The 18464-nt window shown below is 41.9% G+C and overlaps 3 protein-coding genes across 4 annotated transcripts; 1 reads left to right on the forward strand and 2 right to left on the reverse strand.

Moving 5' to 3' along the window:
- The first annotated feature begins 760 nt into the window (after positions 1–760).
- Positions 761–4282, forward strand: slc25a1a (solute carrier family 25 member 1a). Its single transcript, XM_026372773.1, has 9 exons — positions 761–1118; positions 1571–1678; positions 1805–1904; positions 2359–2497; positions 2607–2691; positions 2840–2944; positions 3106–3221; positions 3298–3371; positions 3454–4282. The coding sequence occupies exons 1-9, from the start codon at positions 866–868 to the stop codon at positions 3566–3568; spliced, it is 1095 nt and encodes a 364-aa protein (XP_026228558.1). The 5' UTR covers positions 761–865; the 3' UTR covers positions 3569–4282.
- Positions 4283–4406: 124 nt separating this feature from the next.
- On the reverse strand, positions 4407–10400 carry nle1 (notchless homolog 1 (Drosophila)). Of its 2 annotated transcripts, none has more exons than XM_026372771.1 (13): positions 10295–10400; positions 9531–9693; positions 8320–8540; positions 8068–8147; positions 7895–7971; positions 7677–7774; positions 7371–7563; positions 7147–7282; positions 7004–7050; positions 6718–6920; positions 6440–6599; positions 6281–6351; positions 4407–6179 (listed from the first exon to the last, which is right to left on the reverse strand). In XM_026372771.1, exons 2-13 carry the CDS (start codon positions 9666–9668, stop codon positions 6167–6169), a joined length of 1437 nt encoding a protein of 478 aa, XP_026228556.1. In that variant the 5' UTR covers positions 9669–9693; positions 10295–10400; the 3' UTR covers positions 4407–6166. The 2 variants fall into 2 exon arrangements, with proteins under 2 accessions (XP_026228556.1, XP_026228557.1); XM_026372772.1 differs by having other exon boundaries at positions 9531–9688; positions 10295–10372.
- Positions 10401–11736: 1336 nt separating this feature from the next.
- inpp5kb (inositol polyphosphate-5-phosphatase Kb) lies at positions 11737–15914 on the reverse strand. Its single transcript, XM_026372672.1, has 13 exons — positions 15694–15914; positions 15261–15365; positions 15026–15134; positions 14681–14797; positions 14165–14340; positions 13950–14061; positions 13753–13862; positions 13631–13657; positions 12653–12866; positions 12432–12569; positions 12131–12214; positions 11932–12036; positions 11737–11805 (listed from the first exon to the last, which is right to left on the reverse strand). The coding sequence occupies exons 1-13, from the start codon at positions 15912–15914 to the stop codon at positions 11737–11739; spliced, it is 1587 nt and encodes a 528-aa protein (XP_026228457.1).
- Positions 15915–18464: the final 2550 nt, after the last annotated feature.

Raw genomic sequence — 18464 nt, forward strand, 5'->3', positions numbered from 1 at the left:
GAGGCGACAGTAATAGACCGAACTCTTCACTGGCATGACCTATGACACACTGCCAGACGTGCTGTACTTATATTATTTAAATAACTAAAATTATTATTTCACACTTTTTGCACAATGTTGTGTCATTTACTTTATATTAAATGACTAAACGTGTGCAGTGTTAAGTATCCCAGTGTAAAGTCTGAGCACTATGGAGCAAATTGAATTGTCTTCTAACACCTCTGTTGGCTGCATTCAAACACTGATCTGTCTTCTTCTCCATTCCAGTCCCTTCAGATAACTTATGTTATATATTTTATATAACTGTATGTCAGTTTATCTAATTCTTGTTTTCCTCACTAATATTCCTCCAGTCTGTCAGGAAACTGTGCCAAATCTTAAAGCATGTGCCTTTTACGCAAAGTGGCTTATGTCTAACTACTCGTACATGAAGGCCTGATTGCTGCTGATGAAATGTACTTGCAGGTTCTCCCATCCCTCTAGAGGACCTCTGCAGCTCTATGAGTGAGATGGGAAACCTCACTACACAGGACAGTCTAGTGTTAGTCTGGTGTCACTGAAACTTGGGAACAAGTAGCGCTGATTCTTGTGGATCATCATAACTGGCTGCAGGAATAGTAATAAGCCTCGACACATCAATACAACCACATCCTCCACTTCATTGGTCCAAAAACAGTCATGCACGTGTCACATGACTGAATAATGGCATTAAGCAGCGCGCTGAGCCAATGGCCAGCCCCATCACCTGACCGCTGTTTCAATGTGGGTGCTCTGTGCCGCTCCGCTTCGGCACGCCTTCCCGTCTTGTTGTTGTCTGACAGTGACAGTGGGGAAAATTAGTGCATAATCGGCACGGACGACGGAGATGTCCTCGCTGCTGAAGCCGTTTTCGGTGCGTGAGGGGCCGTGCGAGAGCCGCAGTGCCAGGAGAGGAGCTGCGAAATCGGCTCCCCATCGGCAGCCTGCGTCGCCCCGTTTGGCCGCCGCCGCCGCCGCCGCCGCCGCGGGGCTGGGTGCTCTGCCGGCCCACCAGCGGTCGTACGCGGCGAGGAGGAACCTGGCTGCTGCTGCGATCGGAGGGAGGAAAATCACTCATCCTGGAAAAGCCATCCTCGCAGGTGCATTTTGCAACGCAAACACTCCACCCGCAGATTTCTCTCCCCCCCCCACCTCATGTCCGACCATTGCGCACAGACTAATCTCAGTCTGTCGCCCATTAAGGCTGGATGCAAAACTGGGTCAAAACACTCAGCCAGCAGGGATGCTAAGCAGTTCCATGATGTGTGTGCATGGATTTGAGTAATGTGTGTGTGATGATTTGTTATCAGTCTGACGATTTATTCCTTTGCATCAGTTTAAAGTAACATTCAGCTGTTGTTTCCACTTCAATCCTGGCACTGATACATGATCCAAACATTATCAGGAAGGATGTAGCAGCAGCAGCAGCAGTCTGCAATGAATCCATGCTGGAAAGTTCCTCATCCTCTTAAGAATATTCAAGAACAATTCTCCACCTTGAGTCAACAAATCTTAACACTAATGCTTTTCTTTTTCCTGCATCCTCACTAAGGTGGCATCGCTGGAGGAATAGAGATCTGTATCACCTTCCCAACAGAGTATGTCAAGACTCAGCTGCAGCTAGATGAGGGAGCAAACCCACCACGATACAGAGGGATTGGTAGGTCACTGGGACATGTATGACTGCAGGTTTGTGTGCCACACTTTTGCTGGTTTTACCCACTGCGGGATGCTCTGTCTGTCTGTCTGTCTGTTCGTGTGCGTGTGTGTGTGTGTGTGTGTGCAGGCGACTGTGTGAAGTTGACCGTGCAGGATCATGGGCTCAGAGGGTTGTATCGAGGTCTCAGCTCCCTGCTTTACGGATCAATACCCAAATCTGCTGTGAGGTGAACATTTGCACCATCTTTAGTAGCTTTCCTTTAAATATATTGCGTAAAACTTGTTTCTCAGCATTAAAGCATGATGCAGCTGCAGTAGGAAGCACATTTTAGCAGGATTGAAAACCGGAATTAGCGTGCGACTGATCTGGTCAAAGCAGTGACTCAGCATTTCTTCGTACTCAAGTTAAAGCCAGTCACATGTGATGGCTGCAACTAGTTATCATGACTTGTTGATTAATCATTTGGTTTATAAAATGAAAAATGCTGAAAAATTGTTAATTCTCACATTTGAGAATGTGAAACAATTATGATCAGTCAACTACAATTGCTGCTTACAGAGCAACTGGAGTTGATCTATTTAATCAATCGTTTCAATTGATATTTCATCAGTGCACAGACTATGGATTGCAGCAGTTATTTTTATTTTGTCCTTTGTATCACCTCCCTCTCTTTCTCTCAGGTTTGGCACATTCGAGATGCTCAGTAACCCAATGCGAGATGCCACAGGGCGGCTAGACAACACGCGGAGCCTCTTATGTGGTTTAGGAGCAGGGATAGCAGAGGCTATCGTGGTCGTCTGCCCCATGGAGACACTCAAGGTCAGCAGAGCTGGATGCTGTTATGAATTGTTTTTCTTTACTGTATCAGGCACTTTGCACATTCATTAAATTTATTGTCTGGTAAAGCGCTTCCTCCGTTGTCTTCCAGGTGAAGTTGATCCATGACCAGTGCTCCCTCAGACCTCGCTACAGAGGCTTCTTTCATGGAGTCAGTGAGATTATCAGAGAACAGGGTAAGACAACAGGGTGGACTCTGACAATCCTGTATAGTGCTGTCACTTTGGCTCTGCTGTCTTTCACTGGCTACTGGTAAAGATGTCTACCAAAATACACGTGTCGTTTGTGCTCAATGATGAAAAATAATCTGATTGGCTCATTTAGGTGTGAGGGGGACATATCAAGGTCTGACAGCGACTGTTCTCAAACAAGGAACCAATCAGGCCATCCGATTCTATGTGATGAACTCACTGCGCAATTGGTACAAAGGTGAGAAATTGTGGCTTCCTTTAAAAACAAAACCTGCTGTAACGTCCTCCCCTTTTCTGAGCTCTTACTCCTTCCTCGGTTCAATTAATTTATTTGATTTCCTCCTCGTGCCTTCTTTTCCTCTCATGCTTTTTACGTGACATTCGATTTCGTCCTCTAAGGTGATGACCCCAGACGAGAAATGCATCCAATTGTCACAGCGATGTTTGGAGCGACCGCCGGCGCTGCCAGTGTTTTTGGAAACACACCTTTGGATGTGGTGAAAACCAGGATGCAGGTACAAAACACATCATCTGATTATGATTATTACTGTCACCACACTCGGCCTGTTGACACTTGTTATTTTTCTGCAGGGTTTGGAAGCCCACCGCTACAAAAACACAATGGACTGTGCCTTCCAGATCCTAAAACACGAAGGACCACAGGCGTAAGAAACCCTGATCCTGACATATGCTTTGCTCTATTTTAATTTGACTACTTCATGCCATTTCTTCTTGTCCTGTCTCCAGATTCTACAAAGGAACAGTTCCCAGGCTTGGACGTGTATGCTTGGATGTGGCCATAGTCTTTGTCATCTACGAGGAGGTGGTCAAGCTACTCAACAATGTGTGGAAGACCCAGTAGACCAGCCAGACAAGGACTGAGAGGACCAGAGGGAAGCACAGACCAGTGCCTCACGCTACGTACAACTGAACACCTCTATTCTAGGTCATACTAGCTCTTAGTGATAACATGGGTTGGAGGACACATAGTTGCAGTTTTGTATATTTCTTTTGTGGCCAGAATTGGGAATAAAGAGGGATCATTTTTCATTTGAAAGACGAAAAGTCGAAGGGAGTGAGTGAATGGAGTCAATCTTGCCTTATTCCGAGTGACTGACCAAACTTGAGGCTCAGTTTCTAAAGTATTATATCCAGAAACACAAGCAAATATTAGGATCGTAATTTGAAGACGTTGGGATGGTTTAAAAAAAAAAAAAAAAGGTATATTACCTTTGTCTAATGTTTCAGCTTTCTATGACTGTTACCATGCATATTGTCGAGTAAACACTTTGACGTCATCTGATTCACCGAATACTAGATAAACACACACATACACAGTGAAGAACAGAGATGCTACTACATGCAAACAAGCTGTCTGCAGTACTTCAACACATCTCGTTGTAAATGCTTAGACTGTGCTTACAGCATCATCACAGTAAAGCATTCACTGTATTTCCTTGCTGTGATATATGGCTGCATGAATCTAGATGTGACGTCAGTCCTGTTACAAACTGACAGTGGCTTGCAGGCTTTTTACAAATTTTTTTTAGAGGCTCCTCATACTTCTACTGCAGATTGGAAGTAACAGTGGGCGCATTATAGAACATCATCCATACTACCAACTAATCATTACACGCAGTCTTTAAATCTGCCTTTTTATTGCAGCTCTTTGTTGCCATCCATTCACATTCAACACCAGATGAACTATCACATGTGTAGGCTTTATTTGGGAACCTGAAATACAGAAGCGACTATACGTCTTCATCAAATATTGGCAACATTCAAACATGTCCGACTTTGTAAGCCATGTTACTTCAGTATACTTCTCATTGAGTCATTCCTCAAACTGTCCTCTACCATCAAGCTAACCTGATTTATATGGTTTTGTAATCCAATTGTTCTTGTCTAATATATTGTTTACATATGTTGAACTACATGGGAAAAGTTAATGTCCTAGACTGTGTAGCGAAGGTATTTGAGCAAGGCTTGGTTTGGATTAACCAAGTTGCACCACACAGCCTTGCACAGAAGCCTTTTACTCCAATTTGCCAAAGTACTCTGGAAGAATCTCCAAGGAGAAAATCTTAATTATGTTTTTTAAGTAAGAGCAACAGAATACTGTTTAATCTCTGTCACTATCTTTTTTTTTTTTTCATTAACTGAAGCACATTCTTAACATTTATACTGGTAATCTTTGTGTTGATGCTTTGCTGCTTCTCAAACGGCCAACAGCATGCGTACATCATTGTACAGCATATGCAGTTGGGTGCGATCATATTTCACAAGATCCTGTTGAGCAGATGGAAAAATTCAATATCAGTGCTCCGTGTATGATTTGCAGGATCGTATGTGGAAGAAGCATATTTAGACCCGTTTCAATAAACTTGATATTACTAAACCTGATCTGTGGGAATCTGTATTAAACATCTGTTTATGCAAAGTGAATTGATTAATTTTATGAAGCAAAAACCTTTTACTGTAGCATCATCTCCTCAACAGCTTTTAGATCACCACTTGCCACATCTTAAGCATTTAAGCAAAGATTTTCAATCACCTGCCTTAAAAATTAACACTTCTCAGTCTTTTTCTTTTACTGTAAATGCTTCATTTGAATGCAGGTACTATAAATGAGTCACTGTCATGTCATTATTGCTAAATAAAAGCTCCAATATAGACGCTTTATATCGCCACAAAACCAGCCGAATACAGAGTATAAATTAAAATAATTATGCATCTTAAAGGGTACCACCAATGTTTTTCCCACCATATCACCACAGCGGGACTTGGGTCACACATTAAGGCAGTTTCAACACAGTCAATTTATAGAAAAGAAAAAAAAAAAGAAAATCAGCAGGTTGAGGCTTTGCTGACGTCAGGACAGAAGAGATTAAAGGCTGAAGGCAGAGGGTGAGCATCGTCTGTATTAACATCACAGAGGAAGGCATTAACGCTCCCACCTGTTGCCTTGCCAGTCCACCTGTCACCTACAGAATATAGTTCATATAGGAAGGATTACAGCAGAAGAGAGGACAAATATGCTGCTTTTCTGGATATGCAGGTTGAGTTCTTACTAAACCCTCCATATATGTTTATGTATGTGTCTGATTTAATTTCTTTTGGATATATCCAGTATCCTTTACAGCATTAGCTTATGTATTCATTGATAAATACATAATGTCTTTTGTAGTTTCTTTATATATTGGCCCTCAAGCAAGTCCTCCATGTCTCACATCCCCGATATGTACATGAATGGAAACATTTTCATTCTTAAATGCTAATATTGAAGTATATACAGTAAAATATTACAGTATAACTTCCTCTTCTGTGGACTTGCATTTTATATTCCCATTCAAACCTGGGGTTCGACAGAATCCAGCCATCCTGGCTTTGGCTGTCAAGTTCTTAAACACTGGTAGAAGATGTGAATCCTCCATCAAAGTGAAGGTGAACAAAGATGTGGCTATCTTCTCCATCTGGAAATACACAGCATGAGGGCAAAGGTTTAGGTGTGAGGAAACACTGGTGTCCTATATAAAAAAAAACAACATAAAACTTAAAGCAGCTTCTCACTCACATTCTGAGACACTTGTCTTTTCCACCACTGGCCACTCTTTGTCCATCAGGACTCCAGTCCACTGCATAAACCTACACCGAGAAGAAACAAGGCAATTAAAGAAAAAAACACAATCACCAGCAATCAGGACATGTCTTTGACAGTTTTCCTTCCCCTCACCTCATCAGCGTGGCCAGGAAGGTCAATATTAAGTTTCCCGGTCTTGATGTCCCAAACTTTAAGTGTGCTGTCGCTGCTGCCACTGACCAGCAGTCTGCTGTCTGCTGACCATGCCACTTGATACACAGATGCCACATGGCCACGCAGAGACATTAAGTACCTGTGGGGATGCAGACAAAACAATCACAATCAGCACCATTATCAGGACAAAAGCAGCACTGAACACAAATACATTCATGCACTCAGTAATAAACACAATGGCGAAGACATATTCTTACTTTCCAGTGCGTCCATCCCAGATTTTAATGGATTTATCAAATGATGCAGAGGCGAGGAGCCTGGTGTCTGGAGAGAAGAGCACTTCGTTAATCAAAGCACTGTGGCCGGTCATCCTGGTCAAAGGCTTCTTGTCTTCTGCGGGGTTCCACAGGAACAAGGTGAAATCATCTGAGCCAGACACTAAACGCTCTGGAGCGGAGCCCTGCAGCATGAGAACAAGACTAAGGGTTGATACATTGAAAAGTCAAAAGCAAATATGGATCTGAACACATTACCATAACTTACCCTGACTTTATTATATCGCTGTAATGCCTTCTCTTTCAGCTCTTCCACTGGGGAAAAAAACCAGAAACAAAAGAAAACACGTCACACACGTCATATGAAAACATCTGGAAACCGTATCCCAAAAGAATAGCGGCGAGCCTTACGTGATCCACTGAGGTCCTGGGGGTTGACTGTGGCTGTTGCAGGTTCAAAAGCGCCGGTGCGCAGGACATAGTCTGTGCTAAGAGCAAGGGTGTTCACCCAGTGGGCGTGACCCTGCAGAGTCCTACACTGGACGCCCTACATCCACACATAAACACACATTAAGTACTTCTTTACCACACAGATGCCTTCTCACTCGGATCGACATTTTGTCCGACACACTCACATCTTTGGCTCTCCAGACTTTGATCGTCCTATCCTGGGAAGACGTGTAGAGGAGTCCATCTCCTCCCCACTTCACACAGGTGACTGACTGAGTGTGTCCAGTCAGGATCTTTTCACAGCGTCCCAACACAGTGTCCCAGATACGCACTGAGCCGTCCTTAGAGCTACTGGCTAAATACCGACACTCTGGGTTCCTGGCAGGGAGGAGGAGAGGACGATCAGAGAAACAGTAAGGAAAGCGATAAGTGCACACTATCATCACAGACAATATTTATAGGAATGAGAAAGTGACAAACTGAGAACTCACAAGTGGAGAGGTTCCCAGCAGAGCCAGGTGATCCACTTGCTGTGTCCTGTCAAAGTCTTCCCAATCTGTGCGCCTGTTACTGGATCCCAAAGACAGATCTACAGGAACAGCACCGCAAAATAATAAATACTGTATATGAGGCAGGTATATGAGGTATATGAGCTGTTCATGGGTTACACCTTACAAATGCAGATCAAACATGTTTGTTGGAAGCTTACCTGACTGTTTTTGCATCCTGAAGCCAGTTTTTTGCCATCAGGTGACCAGGCAATGCTCAGTACCCAGTGTGTGTGTCCTTAAATCAAGCACAATACAACTTCAGTTGTGTCTAAAAGAGATTTGTGTTGTAATGCACCACAAACTATGCTATCACACAGAACTGACTGCATACCTCTGGCAGTGTGATGGGGTGTCTCAGTTGTCAAGTCCCAAAAACGCACTGTAGTATCACCTGAACCACTGGCCAGATACCTATGACAAACAAGGACGAAGTCATTAAAACATGCCTGAAGATACGACGTGTAGCATCTACATCTTCATCCCTTCTAACTTTTGCTATGTCCAGGACTCATACTGTAAATAATAACAAAAAGAAAAAGAGTACTTGAATCCACGCAGAAAGGAAAATAAATTCTATACTCACTTGCCAGTGGGACTGAAAGCAGTTGAGATGACAGCTTCTGTGTGTCCCTGTAGGGTGCTGGTACAGCGAGCCACAGCTCGAACCCTGAACACAGCCTGTGGCTGGTAAACAACCGGCAGGACTTGTTCTGTCTCGACCCCAAGAGCCTTCACACAGGACTCTAGATTGGAGATCACCTCAACCTCCCCACGCACAAAAAAAGCCAGAGGCACTGGTTCTTCCTACATTGAGTAAAAAGCAAATTCAAGTAATTTCATTGGGTTTATAATTTTATAGTAGTATATACTGTATATAGAAATATAATATAACAGTTTGTACTCTAACACCAAGTATTGACTATCGGTATAATGTGTACACAAGTTAAATTCTACATTCATGTTGTACACTGCCCATCCAAAAAAGGGTCACACACTAACATTTTGTTGGACCGCCTTTAGCATGATTACAGCACACATTCAAAGTGGCATTGCTTCAATAGCCTCTGCAATGTCAGAACATTTATTCCTGTCCAGAGTTGTTTTGGAGTATGTGGTGGCCAATCCAATTGTGGAAATGATGTGTCATGTTCCCTGAACCACTCTTTCATAATTTGAGCCTGATGCATTCTGGCATTTTTATCCTGGAATATGCCCGTGACATCAGGGAAAAAAACATCCATGATAGAATAACATTCAGTGTATTCAGGTAATCAGCTGACCTCATTCCTTGGACTCATAACGTTGCTGAACCTAGACCTGACCAACTGCAGCAACCCCAGATCACAGCACTGCCCCCCCAGGCTTGTACAGTAGACACTAGGCATCACAGGTGCATCACTTCACTCGCCTCTCTTCTTACCCTGATGCTCCCGTCACTGTGGAACAGGGTGAATCTGGACTCATCCTACCACATCACTTTCTTCCACAGGACAGTTCTTAATCCAGTGTTAGCAGTTTCATCCATCTCCTGAGATGTTTTCTTTGCTTGATTCATGCTAATAATTTGACCCTTCTGAAACCAATTAACATCTTTTCCACGACCACAGGATGAGTCTTCGGACATTTTGAATTGAGAAGCTACTCACTGTATCCGTTAGCGTAACGTGACTTGTTGCCAAAAACATAATGACCCATGCAGTAATTATCCAAAGGGAGGCTCTTACCTATTTGCTTAGTTAAATCAAGCTGGGTGACATTTCTTTGGACGGGCAGTGTATAATGACAGCTGGTTACCTGTTGTAGAAGTGCATTGCAGACCAGCTGCAGCTTGTCTGGAGTGATGTCTACAGGCACATCAAAAGGTGAACCCAGAACCTCCCCACTCTCATCCTGGAACTGGATCAGTAACCGCTCTACGTTCTCACTGGTCATCCTGTGTTTGGCTCTGACAGCAAATCTAACAAAAACAGATCCTCACATACATTAAGCTATAAACACAAATTTTACACTTGTTTCTCCTAGTGTTTGAATAATTTGTAAACAGCAGTTCCCTCCTGTAAAACTTGAGCTGAAAGTGAACAACATGTTCAAATGTTAGGACTCATGAATGCTGCGTCACTTAAATCCAAAACCACGACGTTACATTTGCATTAAAGTAGATTTTGTTGTAGTACTAATTTGATGAAGGCAACATTTTAGCTAACGTTAGCTAAACTACCAGACACCATGTCCACTAACTCACTAACATGCATCTAAAACAAAATACGAAGCCACACATAACCAAATCTTGTTTAACATTATTATTGCGTGTAAGACTTTGACCAAATCGTACGACACTGAAGTATTAAGCGGTTTACTTTAGCTAGCCTACTATGTTCACCATAGTCTATGTCAACCAATGAAGCTAACTCAGCTAGCCTGCTGTTAGCTGTTAGTTTCCGATACCTAATACGCTTTTAATAGCCACAACAGATCAGTAAAATGACCGTCGCTTCGTTAGACAGTCATATCTTATCTCCATTACCTTATATTGCCACATAAATGTGCTAAAACTTTACCTTTAGCGAGGTCACGATGTGTTAAAACTCCCCACGTGTATCCCACCGAAGAGCCTTTAAATGAAAGATGCACCCAGAGGCGGCAGCTGTCAAGTCAGGGAGCAGATTCTCGCAGTGAATTATGGGAGAGCGGAGCGGGGAAGGTGCTTGTAGGGTTTTGTTGCTTGTTGTTGTTTTTGTTTTTGTTATTATATTTCTGTTAAATATGTATTATCATTGCTATTTGACTTGAGGTAAAATGGTCTTATTTAATTTATGATTCGCATGTATTACTTCCTTAGTTCTTTAAGTGAGGGCTTTTGTCTATATGTGGGCTAAATTATTTTATAACATCATATGTAACAGATGTACATTTTTATAAACAGGAAGTAGAAATAATGCACTGGTTTTTCATGTGGCCTGCAGCCTAGAGTCTACATACAGAGGATGGGGTCTATTTAATTCAACAAGGCTTAGAGGTCATTTACTCACATGATAATAATAATGGCATTTACATACAGTAGTGTGCAGATTTACCCCTGGAAGCTGCCCAGTAAAGCCAAAACCTGACCTGCTGGTCTCTGAGCATTGTGTTTATTTTGCTCACTGGACAGCAAACACACACACAAACAAATAAAGAGAAATGTTGACAATAGTTTTTCTTCCACAACAATAATCATTTTTGTATTGGAACAGAAAATGTACAGTATCATGTATTGCACTAATTAGAGAAGATGTTTTTAACAACATCTATAAATAATTATTTCAAATCATTATAATCCAGTTAATTTTTAAATATAATCCTATTATGATTCTGGTCACTGTCTTAGAGTCGGTCATGTTATGCATGAGACTTATATTATTTCATATCATTATACGTTTGTTTTAAAGCAATATACTGTATAGACATTCACATTACCAGATGGATATTTCAGCATTAAGACAGTACAGATAAAGAAAAATAGCCTGCATCAGCAAAGAATTTTCTATACAATAATTCCTCTTGATTGGCAGATATGCTTGTCCATCTTGCTGCAAAGGCACCAGTATACACCAAACCAAAACATAAGAATGTGTTTTAAATACTATTTGACAAGAGCTTGGCCTGCACTACTTTCTAAAACAGAACTTAAGCACATTTTTTGTTTTCAACTCTATAGTTTGGCATGTATCTTTATATATTTTCTGTTCTAATAGGCAAGAAAAGGCCCGTGGATAGGCTCATTACAGCGATAAACCTTTTTTGAACAGAAGTTGTTTCAGCAAGACTGAATTTACCTTACGGTGAACTCCTTAAAGGTAAAAGTTGGAAAAGACAAATTCAGGTTTTGAGTACATGTGATAGTATGCACTGAAGACCATTATTTAATAGATATGGCACTGATGTATTGGTGCATTTGAAAGGCTGAATCAGATCTGTGTGAATTTGCAGAGGGGGAAGCAATTTGAAGTGACATTTGTTCTCATTTGTTGAGCCCGTTGATGTTCTCAGGAACAAGGCCTTCCATGACAGCTCGCGTTGACTCCAGGATCTGGAAGTTCATAAAGAAAGATCAATCCTTAAATGTATACATTTCCTATTGCAAATATATGTTTGGTGGCCTCTGTAGTACGCTATCAGGTTTACTGTTGTACCTAATACAATAATGTGCACTCACATTGAAGCTCTCGCTGAGGCCGAGGAGGCTTTGTAAATTTGTGCTGTAGTAACCCAAAACATACTGCCCCCCTAGCAGAGGGATCACATTCTTATCCACAGATATCTGCAACCACAACACACCCAAATACATATTAATCATGCATGCAATCAAATAAAGCATTTCAAGACATGATCCAAATGGCTCACGTGCACTTCACCTGTATGAGTTCATTTATCTCTGGAAGCTCCTTCTCTCTAACCCAAACAAAGCTTTCATAATCAGCTGCACTCTTGAATCCCACCTACAGGGGAATAACCATAAGTTTAAATCTGATAAGTCCTCAAAAGTGAAACTTATTTGCTCATCTTTGTACCACAGGAAAAATCACAGTCATAAAACAATTATACATTTATACCAACTAAATATTCTAGTAACATGAAAATAACAATAAGAAATATAATGAGAAATTGTGCAGCCTTTAAAATTTACATTGTTGTTGTTGCTTTCAGTCCCAGTACCTTGTATAGGCCTATCCAGTCCCATGTGGAGGACATGAAGTCCTCCTGGATGGTGTAGTTCAAGAGTGCATCCTGGTCGGCGCTCCATACTCCCACAGGAGATACGTGCACCATTGGTGTGTCAAAGTACTTTCTCAACTGTCAAAAGATGCAAACCTATACGTGTGAACGTGACCAGTGCAAAACAAAGTCCTAGTGTCCATCAGTAAGTCAACGCTCACCTCCAGGCTGAAGGCTGCAATGACAGGCTTGTGGTCGCTGACTCCATAGCTCATGTCACTTGTGTATTTATCCTGGGTGACCAGAATAGGGTAGTCCTCTTGTCCATCATCAGTAGAGACCGATGCTTTCTCATCTTCCTCCGCTGATGGTGGATTTTTGGGTTTGATTCGCCAGAGGACCCGATCGGTCCAGGCTGGTTTCCTCTTCTTGCCACTGAGTGAAGCAAATGCTAATGTTGATATCACAGTTTCTTTTTGACCCTACCTTTCAATTCACAATTGTTTTGTGAATCCATTGGAAACAATGCTGCTAAAGAAAACAAACCAGACACACATACAGGCAGGCTGACAAACCTAGGGTGTAGCTTGCTGTGAAGAGGTAATGGTAGTGAGTATACAATATCATGTGGTATTATAGATTATGTCTGCACACAGTTACTGTAAAAAGCACCACAGACATTACACGAGAACATGAGTGGGGTGCTGGGTTCAAGAGGGAGTTGTCTCAGGTTTGATGAATTTGTAGATTTGAATCTGAAATTCATCAAGGTTAATATGTTTACTAAACCCCTTTGTGCCTTTTCATTATTATCAGTGACTTGAAAGCTGTAAAAAAAAAATCCAGTTAAGATGAGATTTTTTCCTAATCTAAAATAAGGTGGAGGGGAAGAAAAGGTGGTGCTGCAGCGCTGTGAACATAGTTAGGGACAGTGCTACCACTTTCTGTGAGGCATGCATACATGGAGCTAGAGTCAAAGATGGATATGACACTCATCTATCATTACCAGGGATTAGTGCAGTGGCTGCTTGGAGTTCCTGCGTAGTGCTTCTCAGGGGTTACATATTTGATTTAAACTAAAGATGTCGTGGCAAAGGCTTTGAGAATAAAGAACAGATGGCATGATGCAACAAAAAAAAAAAAAAAAAAGAGGGAATGTGGTACATGCAACAGAAAGGAAGTTGCAGAAGTTGTCTTACTTAAATCCCAACCATGTCTTTGGAAAGCTGTGCAGAATTGAAACGGAAACAAGATCATACAAGAAGTTTGTATGCGTGTTTGACAAGAGTGCATCTATATGTGTGCGTAATATACTTGTTACCTGGTGTCGTATGTGTCAGAGTTACGGTCAAACTTGTAGGTGGGTTTAAAATTTAATGGCCCTTCCTCAAATTCCTGTAGGAAGGGCTCCTTCTTCTTCATATTGATGAGCTGCAGGGACATGATATAAATTAGCAAGTGTGCATAAATGTGTCTGTGTATGTACCTGCTGAGTATGTCGTCAGATTAGCATATCACCTGATCTTTGGTCCACAGCAAATTATAACGTCCACTGTTGATGGACGAGCGGAGGAAGTGCAAGCCGTGGTCCGCGATACGAAAGTTCAGGTCACCAAAGCAGAACACCACCCTGTGAAACAGGGAGGGAGCATCATTTTATCCTGTATACAACAACAGACGGTGCACGTGTTGCACAGTGTAATATTTGTGTGCCTCTATGTGTGTCTGCTGACTTGTGGTCCCGGATGTGTGGGGTGTCAGAGATGTCAAAGTCTTGGGTCTCCAGGATGTACTCAAATTCATCAACGCGCTGCAGAGCGTAATTCATATGTGCTGCTAGGTGGCAGTTGACGAAGCAAATGATGTGGCCATAGAAGGAGAAACGCACAGACACTGCTCCTTTATTACCCTGTAACAGATGAAAAAGAGGAAGCATCATTTAAGAGTAAGAAATATAGATCGATCAGTAAAGAACACAAAATATAAAGTTTAATTAGATTATGTTTTTCTTAAACAATGTTAAACAGTTTGTCCTGCAAGTGTTTGTCCCAGTGTCCCCTCTTAACACTTTCTTTCTTCATGATTTCATTCAGTTAAAGCTGTTGCACATTTCACTCAACAAGCACAATAGGCTTTTCATAATGTGCTTAAACTCTACAGCATCAGATGCCACTGGGATTTTTAGTGTGCAGAGTTAAATACTGTTGTTGCTCTCAGGCCTGACCAGTGTTCCCATCGTGACTTCTTACCCAGTAGCCGAAAATGCCAGTGCGAGTGTAGGTGGTCTGGATGTTTCGGATATAAGGGAGGTGAACCTGTTTAGCATAAAGCAGCAGAAGCAAACCCTGCATCCTCACTGATGTGACCTGGACACGAATGGACAGTGAGACATTTCAATAATTTTATTTTTGGTTTGAGGACTGTAAAGCAACATAACCCCCTATTTCTATAAGTTTGACACTTTTCAAGGCTTTTTCTATTTATTTTAATTGTTCAGACACCATCTACATAATCACATGAATACACACGATCGTATGAATGTTCTCTTTAAACCACTTCATTGCACGGTACATCTTTCCTGGGTTTGTTTTCACCTTGACAAAGCCTCTGGGTGCCAGGGTGTTTGTGAACATATGGCTCCAGGAGTCCTCCACTAGCAGGTCTGAGAGGTACCTCATCGGGGCAGCATTCACCTCCTGCAGGCTGACACATACACCAGCGGCATTGAATGTAAAACATAAAACACTGACATCTTTTCCATCTTTGCAAAATCAATAAAAATGACTCTATAGTTTAATTATTTGCAAAGGTCTGAATTCCAATTTTCACCCAATCACGTAGAGGTCTGGGGCGGGTTGGACATCCAGATGCAGCAAAGAGATGACATCTTCAGGAGGCTCAGCTGTGGCTACGTTCCAGGTCACCATGTGCAGCCTGTCCGAGTGTTGACAGGAGTTACTGGTTAATATAACATTTAAACTAGGTCTCTAGATCTCTTTCTATCTCCAGTTGAATTTCCTATTCATTTTGATGGCATATAATGCCTAATACAGAAACTAATAAAATAATATGGATAGCTGCAAAACACTAATAAGTATCAAATTGTAGGAAATTTAGAAAGAAGACACATATATTTCATTTGCATGTAAGCCTTTTCATCTTTACAGCTAAAGAAGTTACAATATCTATTCTAGAAAAGCAAAATAAGCTCTTTATTTCAGAGAACTCAGTTTGCTCATATACATGAACATGAACCGTCAACCTGAATACGTCTGTGGGAACGGAGCACCCACAGAGCTGAAAGGCTTCATCCAGCGTGCGGGATACTTCTTCGCTGGCTTCATCATCAGAGCTCATGTCTTCAATGCAGGTCAGCAGCTGGGTCAAACGCTGGCGGAGGAGCATCTTGGACTTCGAGCCCTGGGACGCGGTGCTGCTCAAGCTGTCTGAGCGCACACGAGGACTGTCTGTCAAGGAGTCCATCTTTGGATCTAAGACTAGCTGGTGTTAGTGTTGTTAAATCAAAAAGAAGCAAGTAAAATCCAGAAGAAGAAATGCCTGTGGCTTGATTTGTCCTCAGTCTCCTTTTGTTGGTTTAGTTGCAGCCATCTGATGTGAGAGGCCTCCTCTCTTTTAGGGTCACTGAACCTGAACTGTTTCCTCGTTAGTCAAATCTTTCCCAATGTGCTTCAGGCAGCTGCTGTTTTAGGTCCCCCAAACCGACCAGGATGAAAAACCCAGCAGTCCCGGTGAAGTGTGTCTATGCTGGTGCAGTCGTTTCTGTGGCAGCACAGTCCTGTGTGGTCACGCAGCAACGGAGCAGTGAGTGAAAAAGCAGTGGGGTCTGCTCAGGAATGTGGGCAAGAGTGAGTCCGATTTGGACTGTAATCGCAGGCATGTGCATGTGTGACTGTGTGTGGAAGAGGAGGACTAGAGGCTGATCCTCTATCTTTGTGAGCATTGTTGTAAGATTTGGCCGTGCCTTCAGATCCCGCTCTCTCTCTGTCGGCACAGACACTGAACAATACGTGCAACCCCAGCAATTAGGCAATTACCTCGCCTCGACGAGGGGACAGCAGCACACAAAAGCATTAGCTTCTTTTGGCCCCAATCCCGCCTCTCCTCGTATAGGTGAAAGGTTGTTTTTGTAAACCCAGAGAAACATGGACGGGGGGGTTAATGCAGCTTAGCAAGCTATGACACAGAGGTATTAGGGTTTGTTTTTAAAGAATGAAAGCTCACATAATTCCAATTAACGAGTGTTGCAATGTGCAGCTCGGACACAATTGGTGCAACATGGTTTAGGATTTCATGGACGTGGAGCCTTAATGACTTTGTTTTGTTGTTAAAAGACTGAATTATATTAGTAGAGACCAGTATAAAAATGTATTTTCATATTCCTTCTACATTTTTTAAGTTGTAAGCGTGGGAGACTGCACTGTAAGAGGAAAACAGAGACATAGAGAAGCTCTGAATATTGCCCTTTGAATAAAAATGCTAATCTTTGGTGCCCCACTTCTCCCTGTTACTTCATGTAACAGTGTCACATGCAGAGACTTAGGGCACATTCTTTAGCAAACACAAGTTTTAAGCGGATAATCAACAGGGTTCACTGGAAAGGGTGAATTGGAGACCATTAAGGTTTTATCACAGATGTCTACGAAGGCTCGAAACTACTGAACTTTTAAAGGTTAGGCAATTTAAACATGCCTCCTTCTTCTGGGCTGTCTCTGTCTCTGCAAGCAGTACACCCCTCTCTGCCTGAAGTCTGTGCTTCCTCGTCCCGAGTTTCTCTCTCTTGTTGCTCTAATGTGAAGAAGAAGAAGAAGCACTGATCTTACCTGCACTTGTCTCTCCCACTTTGAAGTCTTCCAGTACTCATTTTCTCCCCTGTGGACACACATATGCCTAAGCACACAGCACAAGTACAAACGCTTTCCTCTATTACAGCCAGTTTAGCGGGAGCGCAGACCAGAGACCAATATAACAGACAAAAGCTCAACCTGACAGGGGTGCCTGAAAGTCATTTGTGAAATGGCTTTGTAATCATGTCTAATCCACGTTAAAGTGACAGTGCCCTGAAGGTCACATGTAAAAACAGAACCACTTGATGCCTTTTTTAAAACATGTATTTCAGAGTTTAATTAAAAGATTCCTGATGTTTGACAAAATAAAATAATCTTATTGTGCTAATGTTATAGCTATAACATTTTGTTAGCATAGTTTCTTATTACACATCCAGTACTGATAAATTGGCATTCATGGAGTTGTCCATTATCAACTCCTTAAATATTTAGTTTTTTAACTAATAATTGCTCTGCTTCAAGGTATGAGGTCAAATTTGCACAACAAGTCAGGCAAACTGCATGAACCAAACAACAAGACTGCAGGTTGGAATTGAAAACTACACATTTTAGCATGAATTGCATGATTGTACTAAAATATGGTGATCCCAAAAGTCCTAATCTTAATGATTGACCACATGGAAGGTGTTTGTCTGCACAATGTGATTACTGTAAATCACAGCATGCAAAGCTGTGTATAGCCTTATTAAAAGTATCTATTGTAGTATTTATTGTCATGATATCACTTCATAAAATGTAATGATATCAGAGCAACAACGAATGTGAACTGACAAGACAAAAATGTTTAACTTGACTTTTCCTTAAAGCTGTTTCACAAACTGTAGTTTCCTCCTCAGCTGTGGTTTTATTTGCTGTGATGATAACGCATGACTGCTCCCATTAGTCTACTCAAGGAAAAGGTTTCTGTGAACAAGAACGTCATTCTCTCAAATTCTTAAAGATGTTTAACAGCAGTTTTTTCCTTGAATTGCTAGTGTTTTACTGTGAATGGGCGCTTCTTATCGTTCTGCACAGTACCTTTTTCCGTGTGTCCCTCTTGTGCTGTCCAGAAAAACCTGCAGACCCCCTGTGCACAGATAATAGAGACTTCCAAAGGGGAGTTGAGAGCCTGGACCTGCTTTCCCACAGTGAGACCCGTTGTTTGATTCTTTTTGGTTCCTTCACTTTG

The sequence above is a fragment of the Anabas testudineus genome, chromosome 14 (assembly GCF_900324465.2).
Source record: "Anabas testudineus chromosome 14, fAnaTes1.2, whole genome shotgun sequence".
Taxonomy (NCBI): Eukaryota; Metazoa; Chordata; class Actinopteri; order Anabantiformes; family Anabantidae; genus Anabas; species Anabas testudineus.